The sequence below is a fragment of the Crocuta crocuta genome, unplaced genomic scaffold (assembly GCF_008692635.1).
Source record: "Crocuta crocuta isolate KB4526 unplaced genomic scaffold, BGI_CrCroc_1.0 scaffold44, whole genome shotgun sequence".
Taxonomy (NCBI): domain Eukaryota; kingdom Metazoa; phylum Chordata; class Mammalia; order Carnivora; family Hyaenidae; genus Crocuta; species Crocuta crocuta.
The window spans coordinates 1577162-1590105 of record NW_027530179.1 but is presented as its reverse complement, the minus strand read 5'-3'; the positions used below and the strand labels follow the sequence as shown (position 1 = coordinate 1590105).

At 34.6% G+C, this 12944-nt stretch overlaps 1 protein-coding gene across 2 annotated transcripts in view; it reads left to right on the top strand.

Moving 5' to 3' along the window:
- The window catches only part of CD2AP (CD2 associated protein), a 128326-nt gene that overhangs the window by 70311 nt on the left and 45071 nt on the right, over positions 1-12944 (top strand). For both annotated transcript variants that reach the window (XM_077764827.1, XM_077764826.1), the window contains exons 6-9: positions 6812-6999; positions 9444-9522; positions 9922-10016; positions 12176-12280. In XM_077764827.1, the coding sequence (XP_077620953.1) occupies positions 6812-6999; positions 9444-9522; positions 9922-10016; positions 12176-12280 (467 nt within the window). The remainder of the gene's footprint in view (positions 1-6811; positions 7000-9443; positions 9523-9921; positions 10017-12175; positions 12281-12944) is intronic.

Here is a 12944-nt window from a genome sequence, read left to right as displayed (position 1 = left end):
AAGTATGGTAGAAGACAATGAAATATCTTTGAAGTGTTGAAGGAAGAAAAGTGGTCAACCTAGACTTGTAGTTTTTGAAAATACTCTTCAGAATAAAGGTGAGATAAAGTTTTCAGTCTGGCTCACCTGGGTGGCTCAGTCAGTTAAGCATCTTACTCTTATTCTCAGCTCAGGTCTTGATCTCAGGATTGTAAGTTCAAGCCCCTAGTTGGGCTGTGCACTGGGCAGGCATGGAGCCTATTCTAAAAAATAAAGTTTTTAGCCAAACAATAATAGAGAATTCATTGCCAGCAGACCAGCATCCTAAAAAAGAATTAAAGCAATTATCTAGGAAAAAAGCAAAATGATACTAGATGGAAACTTGTATCTATATAAGCAGAATGAAGAGTGACAGAAATAGAGGTAAATATGTGGATAAGCATAAAACACTTCACGTTTTTACATTTCTTTAGCAGATAATTGCCTGTTTAAAGCAAAATAATATATCATGTGATACATAATGTAGAAGTAAAATGTATGTATGTATAACAGCAGTTGTTACAAACACAGAAGAGATGAAAAGGAAATGTACCCATTGTAAGGGTATTATATGTGAAGTGGTATAATCTTATTTCAATGTAGATTTTGATGGGTTAAATATACATATTATAAAGCCAGAGCAACCCCTAATAAAGTAAAACAATGAGGACTAGCTAATAATTAATACAATGGAATGCTTCAAAAAACTTAAAAGAGACACAAAAACCAACTTAAAATGGGTTAAAGACTTCCAACAAATACCTGAAACCATAAAACTGGAAGAAAACATAGGTGGTAAGCTCTTTGACATCAGTCTTGGAGATGATTTTTTGGACCTGACTCCAAAAGCAAAAATGAACAAATGGGGCTACATCAGTCTAAAACTCTTCTCTACAGCAAAGGAAGCCAACAACAGAATGTAAAGGCAGGCGATGGAATGAGATAAAATATTTGCGAATCATATATCTTAGAAGATATATAAAGAGCTTATCCAACTAAAAAAGCATTTAAAAATGGGCAGGATCTGAAAAGATATTTTTTCAAAGATGATGTACAGATGGCCTATACATGAGAACATGCTCAATATCACTAGTATTCAGAGGAGTGCAAACCAAAACCACAGTGAAATATCACCTCGCAGTTGTTCAAATAGCTATTAGTAAAAAGACCAAAGGTGTTTGTGAGGATGTGGAGAAAAGGGAAACGTCCTCCACCGTTGGTGGGAATGTAAATTGGCACAGCTACTATTGAAGACAGTATGGAGGTTCCTCAAAAAATTAAAACTACCATGTGATCTGGCAATCCCACTTCTGGTCATTTACCTGAAGAAGAGTAATACCCTAACTTGAAAAGATATCTGCCCCCTTGTGTTCATCACAGCATTATTTACATAATGGATGAAGAAAATGTGTTATGGGGCACCTAGGTGGCTTGTCAGTTGAGCATCTGACTTTTGGTTTCACCTCTGGCCATGATCTTGCCGTTTGTGAGATCAAGTCCCCCATTGATAATGGAATTCTATCTTCTCCCTTTCTCTGCCCCTTCCCCATTTACACACTCTTGTGCACACACCCTCGGGCATGCACTCTCATACGTGCTCTCTATCAAAATAAATAAACATAAATTTTTAAAAGTGTTACATATGCACAATGGAATATTATCCAGCCACAGAATATAAAGAAATCTGCCATTTGCATCATCATAGATGAACCTTACAAGCAAAGTAAGTCATGGATGACTTTGAAGTGAAATAAGTCAGACAGATGAAGACACATACTATATGATCTCACTTAGATGTAGAATCTAAAAACAAACTAAACTTAGACATACAGAGAACACATTGGTGGTTGTCAGAAGTGAAGGGTATAGGATGGGCAGAATAGGTGAAGGAGGTCAAAAGGCACAAACTTCCAATCATAATTTCTGGGACGTAATGTACAGTATGGTGACTATAGTTAATAAAATTGTATATTTGAAAATTCATAGAGAAGATGTTGAAAATTTCATTGTAAGAAAAAAATTTTGTAAATGTGCTAGATGTTAATTTAAGACTTACTGTGGTGATCATTTCACTATACACACATGAAATCATTATTTGTATACCTAAAACTAATATAATGTAATAAAAAAGTATACGTAGAGCCCACTGTATGTGCACAGACTGAGGAAAGGCCATATGAGGGCACAGTGAGAAGGCAGCCATCTGTAAGCCAGGAAGAGCGATCTCACCAGAAGCCAACATGCTGCCACTCTGATATTGGGCTTATAGACTTCTGAAATGAAAAAAATAAAGGTCTGTTTTTAAAGCCTTCCCACCCCCCCCAAAGAACACCCAAAAACAAAAAAGAGAGAAAGAAATAAAAATCATTTGGGTAAGTAGAAAACAAATAGCAAGATAATGGATTTAAACCACATTAGTGATTACATGAAAATTAAGTTCTCTGAAAACTCTAATTGAAAGGCCAGTTGACTGGATAATATGCTTCCTACCAGAAACGCCCTTGAAGTATTAAGGTACAGGTTAAAAGAAAGATGAAAATGGGAATTGTGTGCAAAGCATAAGAAATCTAGAATGGTTACATTAGTATCAAAGTGTATTTTAGGAAAAAAAAAAGTACTGCAGGGATAAAAAGGAACATTTCATAATGATAGAGTCAATTCATAAATGTTACATAACAATTCTAAAAATGTATTATTTTTTTAAATGTTTATTTATTTTGAGAGAGAGAAAGCAGGGGAGGGGCAGGGAGAAAGGGATGGGTGGGAAGAGAGAGAATCCTAAGCAGGCTTCGTACTCAGTGCAGAGCCTGATGTGGGACTTGATCTCACAACTGTGAAATCATGACCTGAGCAGAAATCAAGAGTCAGATGCTTAACTGACTGGGAGCCACCCAGGCACCCCAATATATATTAATCTAATACCAGAACTTCAGAGTACATGAGACAGAGACTGCCAGAACTCAAAGAAAAAGGCAAATTCACACATAGATTTTTNAAGTAAGAAGTTGCTGCGGTGGAGGTCAAAGAGGTTGTTTCCTGCTTTCTCCTCTAGGATGTTGATAGTTTCCTGTCTCATGTTCAGGTCCTTTATCCATTTTGAGTTTATTTTTGTGCATGGTGTGAGAAAATGATCTAGTTTCATTCTTCTGCATGTTGCTGTCCAGTTCTCCCAACACCATCTGTTAAAAAGGCTGTCTTTTTTCCATTGGATATTCTTTCCTGCTTTGTCAAAGATCAGTTGGCTGTATACTTTTGGGTCCACTTCTGAGTTCTCAGTTCTGTTCCATTGGTCTATGTGTCTGTTTTTGTGCCAATACCATATTGTCTTGATGATGACAGCTTTGTAGTAGAGGTTAAAGTCTGGGATGGTGATACCTCCCGTTTTGGTTTTATTTTTCAGTATTACTTTGGCTATTCGGGCACACATAGATTTGAACATGCTTCTCTCATTAATTGGTAGAACCAGTGAACAAAAAAATTAGTAATGATGTAGAACACTTGAATAAACAAATAAGTGAATCTAATTAACATTTATGGAATAGTTAACCCAACAAGAGAATACACATTCCTTTGAAGAGTACATGGAATATTTACCAGATATACCCTTAATGTTTGAGGATCAAAGAAATCTCAGAAAATTTAAAAGGTTTGAAGTCCTACAAAATAGGTTTTGCGACTACAGTTGAATTGTTTTAGCAATAGTTATTTGGGAAATCTTCAGTTACTTGGATATTGAGCAATATTTGTAAATAATCTGTGGGTCAAAGAAGAAATTGTGAGGGAAATTAAACTGGTTTTTCAAGTGAAAAAATGGAAACAATCAAGATTTGTGAAATGCAGGTAAAACAGCACCTATGGAGAAATTTATTGCTTTCAATGCTAATACTGGGAAAAAAAAAAAAAAACCAAAGTCATTGATTTAAGCTTTTATCTGAAATCAGTAAAAGAAAAACCTGAAATAATTTAAAGTAGGAAACGAGAGCAAAAAACTATGAAATAAAAACAAGTCAACATTCAAGAAGATCAACAAATTCAACACTTGAATTTTTTGAAAAGATACAAAATTGATCAAAGAAAAAAGAAAATATTACTGATAATTAGACATGAATGATTAATAACCAGATGTGAATATTACCACAGATCAGAAACAAGAGGATAATGAAAAAAAATATACTCATGAACTTGATAGATGAAATGTGCAAATTCCTTGAACAGTACAATTTACCAAAACAGAACTAGAAGTAATACAAAGTCTGAGTAGCGTATGAAGAAATTTGGATTCATTATCAAAAATCTTCACCATGCTGACAGCCTGACAGCAGTGAACCTGGGAAGGCCTTGAACTCACCAACCGAACTGTGAGATCATGAGCTGGGCCAAAGTCAGACACTCAGCTGAGCCACCGAGGTGCCCCTATCATCAAGCATTTAATCTTACATAGATTTTTTTTTTTTCAGATTTCTTAGATTTATAGGACTTTGATGTAAAAATCTCATGAAGTCATGAAAAAGTGAATTACAAACCATTATCTCATGAGCATGTAACATAAAGCATTGGCACATCAAGTCAAATGTGTAATGGTTATACATTATGAGTCATGGAGTTTATCCCATACATTCAAAGTTAATACACTCTATTAATAGTTTAAAAGATGATCATCTCAATAGATGCAGAAAGAGAATTTAATGTATTCAGCAGTTATTTACAATAAAAACTCTCCAGAATAACTACAGAAGGGAACTTTCTAAACTGGACAAACCTCATCCATTGCTAACATTCTTGATGCTAGATAAAATAGTGATATATCCATACAATGGAATACAAATCACCAATAAAAATAAATGAAGTAGGAATGCAAGGAACAGCATGGATATATTTTACATATTCTGCTTAGCAAAACAAGCACACACAAGGTTTCTGTGCTGTTTGATTAAGTTTATTTGACACTTTAAAAAAGAGGTTTCTTGAGGTTTGAATTTAATAAGTGTCCATTTAGGGTGACAGAAGTGGTCTATATCTTTAAAAATTTTTTAATGTTTTTTATGTATTTCTGAGAGAGAGAAACAGCATGAGCAGGGGAGGGTCAGGGAGAGAGGGAGACACAGAGTCTGAAACAGGCTCCAGGCTCTGAGCTAGCTGTCAGCACAGAGCCCAATGCGGGGCTCGAACCCACAAGTTGTGAGATCATGACCTGAGCCGAAGTCAGATGCTTAACTGACTGAGCCACCCAGGCGCCCCGGAAGTGGTCTATATTTTGATTGTTGTGATTCCATGGGGCATTTGTCAAAACTTATTGGAATGTCCATTTAAAATTGGTTCATTTTATTGTGTGTAAACATTCTAATAAAGTTGGTTTGAAAATACATTACTAAAAGTGTGTGGTCTAGGCTAATATTGAAAGTGGTTAGAGTAGATCGCTGTACTTGTTAGCGTTACATTTCTTAATTTCATAAAAGTTGTTTATCTTAATTCTCAGATGTGTGATTGGAGACTTTTGTTATTTAAATCATTCTATTAAAATGTTTGGTTCTGGGGTCATTCAGTTCAAATGTAGGTTTTGTTCTATATGGCCTTGGGAAAGTTCTTAACATCTCTTTCCCAGTTTACTTATAGTGCTTAATGTTACACCTATGAGTGGTTATGTAAATTAGATACAATTTGTGTACAGTGCTTAGCAAGTGCCTGGCATAGATTAAGCACCTAATAAATTTAACTACCGTTTTTATTAATTACTTTGTTATTCTTATGTTAAACTTAAACAGACTGTTCAGTGTACTGATAAAATGGATTTTTTCCTGCCCCTCAGCCCCATTCTGAAATGTTTCTGGAATTTTTTGGATGATTTAGTCTAGAACTATTTCTTAGATTTTAAGGCCTTTTGAGAGTCTGATGGGAGCTGTGCTGCTTTTATCCAGAAAAGTAAGCTGAAAAAATACCCACACATTTTCCATGGGGTTGTTGACATACTCATTGAAGTCTATAAATAAGAGCCTTTGCTACTGATTAAGATTATGGAAACAGCTTTCTTCCTCATATAATGTTAAACTGTCTTTAAAATATTTTTATTATAACTTAAATTTTTAGTGCTTTAGATTTAGACTTGTTAGTTCATTCATCTGTAAGTTAGAAAGGACAAGTCATAAACTTTTAAAAGTAAAAAGACTTTTTAAGATAAAAATTTACTGGTTATATTTGGAAACTCCCCTAACTTTGATCTGATTGAATCATAAAACTTAGAAATGATTCATTTTTGTCTGTAATGTTTTGGTCTACATTGTCATAAGAGCTGTGAATTTTGACATGCTTTTATTAAGGACTTTATATAATATGACTTCTTAGATTTCTTTCTTTTAATGTTTTATTTATTTTTGAGAGAGAGAGAGAGAGAAAGAGAGCAGGGGAGGGGCAGAGAGAGAAGGAGACACAGAATCTGAAACAGGCTTGAGGCTCTGTGCTGACAGCTCAGTTCAAGCTGATGTGGGGCTTGAACTTGTGAACTATGAGATCATGACCTGAGCCCAAGTAGACGCTCAACTGACTGAGCCACCTAGGCATCCCCTAGATTTCTCAATTAGTATTTTACTAATTAAATATACCTAGAATTGATACTGTCTTAAACAGTATCCAAAAAATGCAATATAATTGAATCTTGCTTTTTTGAATATTTTAGTAGTCCATCACTTAACTTTTTATTTTTATTTTATCATTTTTAATTATGTATAGAATGTAAACAATATGAGAATGTCAAGATCTTTGTAATTCTCCATTCTTCAAAAGCAAATTATTCTTTCAGACACTGTTTTCACTGGGCCTACCTCACCCTCACCATCTCCGGGGAGTGGGAATGAAGCTGCACCTGGGTCAGTTACACAGCCAAAGAAAATTCGAGGGATTGGATTTGGAGATATTTTTAAAGAAGGCTCTGTGAAACTTAGGACAAGAACATCTGGTAGTGAAGTAGAAGAAAAGAAAACAGAAAAGGTAATAATGGTGAACTTGGATTAACTCCACTTATTCTCTCATTAAGCATTTTTAAAAATGTAAGTCAGTTTGCAGCTCTGTTACACACCCTATTTTGAGATTGCTAATAATTGGTTATGAGCGAAAAGACTGTGAGAAACTGTTTTCAGCTAGCTTCATAGTGATTAACGTTTATGTTTGATTCTTATAAAATGAGAATGTTTATTGGTAAATTTAATACCAACTTTTCTAAGTTTTTAGTTATCATAGGTAAAAATGGAAACAGCAGGGTTTTTTGTTTTCCCTTTTAAATAGAAAATGACATATTTTTCTTTAAATTTAAAATAGTCCTTAAATGGGTCATTTTAAGGTGGATTCACAGATATTAAGTTAATTAGGCATTAGATGACTTTCCTCTGGATTGTTGGTAGTAGTGAAATCTGCAAATGTATGGAGAACTTTATTTTTCATTAGCATTTTGCTGGCATTGTGAAATAAATCAAAATGAATGTACCATAAATTATAGCATTTAATAATAGATTTCAAAGGTTTTTTAAAAAGTTTTATTTATTTAAGCAGTCTCCCACCAAGTGTGGGGTTTGAACTCATAACCTCTAGATCAAGAGTCGTATGATCCTCTAACCAAGCCACGCGGGTGCCCCTCTAGTAATAAATAAACCCATGTCTTAGATTTTAAATAAACCCATATCTTAGAAATACCGGTTGAGTATTTATTTCAGTTAGGAGGTTTTCCTGTTGACTTTTAGGGCATTGTTGCATTTTAGTTCTCAGTTGGATGTCTGCATTTAACTTGTAAGAGTTTAAAGTATTTCAGTATTTACTTACCTAGTTCAGCTATAGTTCACTAATTAGACCGCTTTGGTTGGTAAAATATAGTCTCAAGTTTTCTTCTAAAATGGTTAGTTTCCGCATATTTTTTCTTTCCCAGTTTGCTATCTATTTTTTCATGTCCTAATGATTTGGATTCAGGAAAGAGAACTTGTACTTTCTACCCTGCCCTCTCCTAGCTCTGAGACTCTGCAGTAAGATTATGGGGCCTAATTGATTCTTGGTTTTAAAGGTACAGATTAGAATTCTTGTGGTTTTTGGAATGTTGATTATACTATATATAGCCATGTACTAGCTAGGGATGCTGGAAAAGCAGTGTTTACATTATGAGGGACATTAAATCATCTGGGGCTCCTTTCTACTTTAAAGCTTATGATTTATAACAAATAAGTTTAATTTAATTACACTAGTACTCTTTCAGTTGCCACTTATAATGTTCACTTCTCAAGAGTAATTGTTCGTGAGAGTTGTCTCAGGGTCACCGTATTTGATGGCCTTATGAACCTTGCTTTGATCACCGATCCAGAAATTGATAAAGTAGAGAGCACATTTAGAAGAAATGATGGTTAGAATGGTGAAAAATTTAAGTGAGTATCTTAAAAGATAAACAGAACACACAGGGAGGTAAGATAGTGGTATATTTAGATTTTTAACTAATGAAAGCTAAGGTTAAAAGTAATGTTCTTTCTGGGGAGAGAAGTCAAGGAAAACACTAGTTTTCCCCTATGAAGGGGACTTACTTTAGTTCATTACGATGTAAAATTTTCTACTAGACTATAGTTGTGGGGTTGTAACATTACCTAGGTGTTTTCATTCAGATAACAATGAAGTATAAAGACCTTTTTTTCTCTCTCTCTCTCTCTATCTCATCCTAGCGAAGTTTAGCACTGTTCTTTAAAAGCCCACTTTCTAGAGTCACATGTTCTTCAAATCCAGGCTCCACTATTAAATTACTATTACAGTGGGCAGGTTTCTTAACTGCTTCCTAATCTATAAGCGGAACGAATAATAGTGCTTTACTTTGTGCAGATTCTTCAGAGGATTAGCTTCTAATGCATGTAAAGTGTTTAGCTAAGGAGTTTCTACTAAGTACATTTTCTTTTTTTTTTAATTTTTTTTTTAATGTTTTATTTGTTTCTAGGAGGGAGAGAGAGACAGCGTGAGCAGGGGAGGGTCAGAGAGAGAGGGAGACACAGACATGGGGTCCAGGCTCTGAGCTGGCAGTCAGCACAGAGCCTGACGTGGGGCTTGAACCCATGAACCATGAGATCATGACCTAAGCAAAAGTCGGACGCTTAACCGACTAAGCCACCCAGGCGCCCCTACTCAGTACATTTTCAGGTGCTAGTATTTTTATTTATTTTAGAGGTTTAAAATTAAGTGACAGTACTGTATTATGGGTGTTAGAATTTGTATTATTCTTAAGATAGGAAGTTTTAAAAATTTGAAGTTCTGAGCTATCATTTCAGTAGTTTTGTTATCTCTGTCTTTTCATTCACATTACTAACCTAGCTATATGTACCATTAGGGAAGGCTGGCTGACTGCAAATGGAAATTTCGTTTAACACTATTATCTTAATTCTCACTTAAGTTGATACCATCCTTTTCTTTTGCAGCCTTTAATTATACAGTCAGTAGGATCCAAAACTCCGAGTGTGGAGATAACAAAAACAGACCCAGAAAGTAAAATTAAAGGTAAGTTTTTGAATAAAATTTTTATATTGGGAAAGCAGCATGCTCAAATGTATTATTACGTTTTTTGAAGATGTTTATCAATGCTGTACTACTTGATCAGAGTATTAGATCCTACTAGAGGTAGGCACTGCAAGGTCAAAGATTTTAGTGTGCTTTGTTCACTGTTCTAACCTGCAGTTAGAACTGGTGCCTAGAAGATACTAGCACTAGTAACTGTTTGAAAGTATGGATTAATGAAGTTGTTACTTAATTCAACACACAGTATTGGCCGACATTATTAAATTCATCTTTAACAGCTTCTAGTGTACTTTTTTCTTTTTAGCACAAAGTAGAGGCTTAATAAGTATTGTTAAAAGAACCGATTTATTCAATCTACATTATTTACTTTCTTTATTTTAGCTAAGGAATATTGTAGAACATTATTTGCCTATGAAGGTACTAATGAAGATGAGCTTTCTTTTAAAGAGGGAGAGATAATCCACTTGATAAGTAAGGTAAGCTATTTTTCAGGTTTCCGGTGAATTATTTAATTTATTTATTCTTATATTTCCCCTACAACCTACGCTCTGGAGGAGCTGGGACTTTGTCTTGTTTCTGTGTCCTGAGAACCCGACACATAGTAAGTGCTCAGAAAGTTTTTCTGAGCAGACTTTTATTGTCTGTTTTTGTAATAATCGATGTTTTGGGGATTATTTTTATCATCCTGTTGTATTTTATCTCTAGCCTCAGCTTCTGTAGGTTTCTGTTCTCACTTGCTAGTTCACTCCATTACATTTTTTCCCATCTAATGTTTCTTGTATTGTTTATAATATGAAAAGAAAAAGAAGGGGTGCCTGGATGGTCCGGTCAGTTAAGTGTCTGACTCTTGATTTCAGCTCAGGTCATGATCCCACAGTTCATGGAATCCGATTGAGCTCTGCATCTGGCTGTATGCTGACAGCAGGGAGTGTGGTTGTGATTCTGTTCTCTCTCTCTCTCTCTCTCTCTCTCTCTCACCCTCTCACCTTCCTGCCCACGCTCTCTCCCCTCTTTCTTTCAAAAACAAACTTAAAAATTTTTAAAAATAGGGAAACAGTTTAAATTCCGTCAGTATCGTAAATGTTTATGAGACCGTACTGTGTGCGGAAAATGATATAGCTGTTGCAAAGAAATTAAGTTGTTTTATAACTTAGAATGAATTATGGCAAAAGAAAAAGAAAACCCAGGAGTATTTGGGCCTGGGCAGAATCCTGTAACTATTTTTGTTGTTGTTGTTGTTATTGTTTTATTTTTGAGAGTGTAAGCGAGGGAGGGGCAGAGAGAGAGAGGTCTCTGCACTGACAGCAGCGAGCCTGATGTGGGGGTCAAACTCATGAACCACATGATCATGACCTGAGCTGAAGTCGGATGCTCAACTGACTGAGCCACCCAGGCACCCCCTATAACTATTCGTAATAGAAGAAAGTTATAAATAAATATAGTATTTGTTAATAACCATATAGAATAATTTCTGAAAAATTTCCCCATGTCTTAAATTGACTGTTATCAGATGATTTAGTATATGTAATTTTTGGTTTAGTATATGTAATTTTAATACAGTTTTGGTCTGATAGTACCCTATTTCTCATGGCTGGGTGGTATTTAGAAGAAATTGTAGAATATCTTAATTTCTAAAGCAAATGAATAATACTGTTTTTTGGCATATAAAGTGTTAAGAATGTTAAGTAAGATGTAGTTGAGAAAGTTATATTCTCTATCCACCGTCGTCTCCCACTTTGCTTTGTCCTTTCTCTTCACTGAGAACCTTATATCCTTATAAACCGAATTTTAAAATTATTTGACTCAATTGTTTTTTATTTACTTATTTTTTAATGTTTATTCATTTTTGAGAGACGGAGAGAGACACACAGAATGTGAGCCCGGGAGGAGCAGAGAGAAAGGGAAACGCAGAATCTGAAGCAGGCTTCAGGCTCTGAGCTCTGCTTAGAGCCCTACGCAGGGCTTGAACTCATGAGCCCAGCTGTGAGATCATGACCTGAAGTGCCTCTAAAATTATTTGACTTATTTAAAAAAAATGAATCCCAATACCTACTGCTGGAAGTAATATGTGGGTAATATTTGCTTTTAGGGAAGGCCTTATGATCTGTTTAGCCCTTTTTTTCTTTTTTTTTTTTATATTTATTTTTGAGAGAGAGAGAGAAAAAATGTGAGTGGGGGAGGGGAAGTGCAGAGAGAGAGGGAGACACAATCTGAAGCAGGCTCCAGGCTCTGAGCTCAAACCCATGGTAACTGCTATATCATTACTTGAGCTGAAGTCGGTCATTCAACCAATTGAGCCACTGAGGCACCTCCTCTAACCCTTTTTGTTCTCATAAAAATAATGAAATTCAGTATTTTCATATTTCATTGTAAACTTTTTACTTATTTAAAGGTAACACATTTTATAAATAGTATATTAAATATATATTATTTTCCATTATGAATATTATAATTGTATTTAAAGTTTAAATATAAATATGTATAATTTATGGTATATATATATTTATATTATATATAAATGCATATTCTATAAAATATATTTGTATTTATGTTATATAAATAAATTTATAATCTTTATATATAATCTTAATGTAATGAACAATATAATTATTTGATTCTTCATTTTGCATTCTAGGAAACTGGAGAAGCTGGCTGGTGGAAAGGTGAACTTAATGGGAGAGAAGGAGTATTTCCAGATAATTTTGCTATTCAGATAAATGAGCTGGATAAAGACTTTCCAGTAAGCTTTTGTTTTTCAATGATGATAACAGTTTAATGAACCTTCGACCAATATTTGTTGAAAAACAAGTTTTTTTGCATTATTACTGAGCAACTTTATGATGGGTTTCCAGTTAAATCTTCAGGTAAAATTGATTTGAGCTGTAGTAAAACGAAAGAATATTCAGTTCTGTGCTTCATTTCAAGCTTTCTTTCCCCACTGACTATACTGAAAAGTGACCTTAGACTTCATTACTTTATTATAATTAAAAGAAAAAAGTCTCTCACACTAGTTAGGCAAATTAACACTTGCCTGGAAGAAATTGTACTTTAATTGTACTTTAATTGAAAATCTTATTTTAAGGAACTGTTAATCTTACTATGTTACTCTGTCAGTGCATTTTTGGGAGGATAAGAAGCAGTCTTTGCTTTCTTACAAGATTTAAGATCTCTGTCTCACTTCTTACACTGAATAAAGTGAAGCCGAGTCATTCATCAGTGATCTTTTGCTTTTCTGCAACTTGATCTCTTTTTTCCCCATGGAAGGATGGATCTAGTTGAGGACTGATTGATCGACTGAAGTATGATTGGCATAGAGTATCCTATTAGTTTTAGGTGTTGTAGATCATAAGAGTTAGATATTTTTATACACTACAAAATGGCCCCCGTGGTAAGTCTAGTTATCG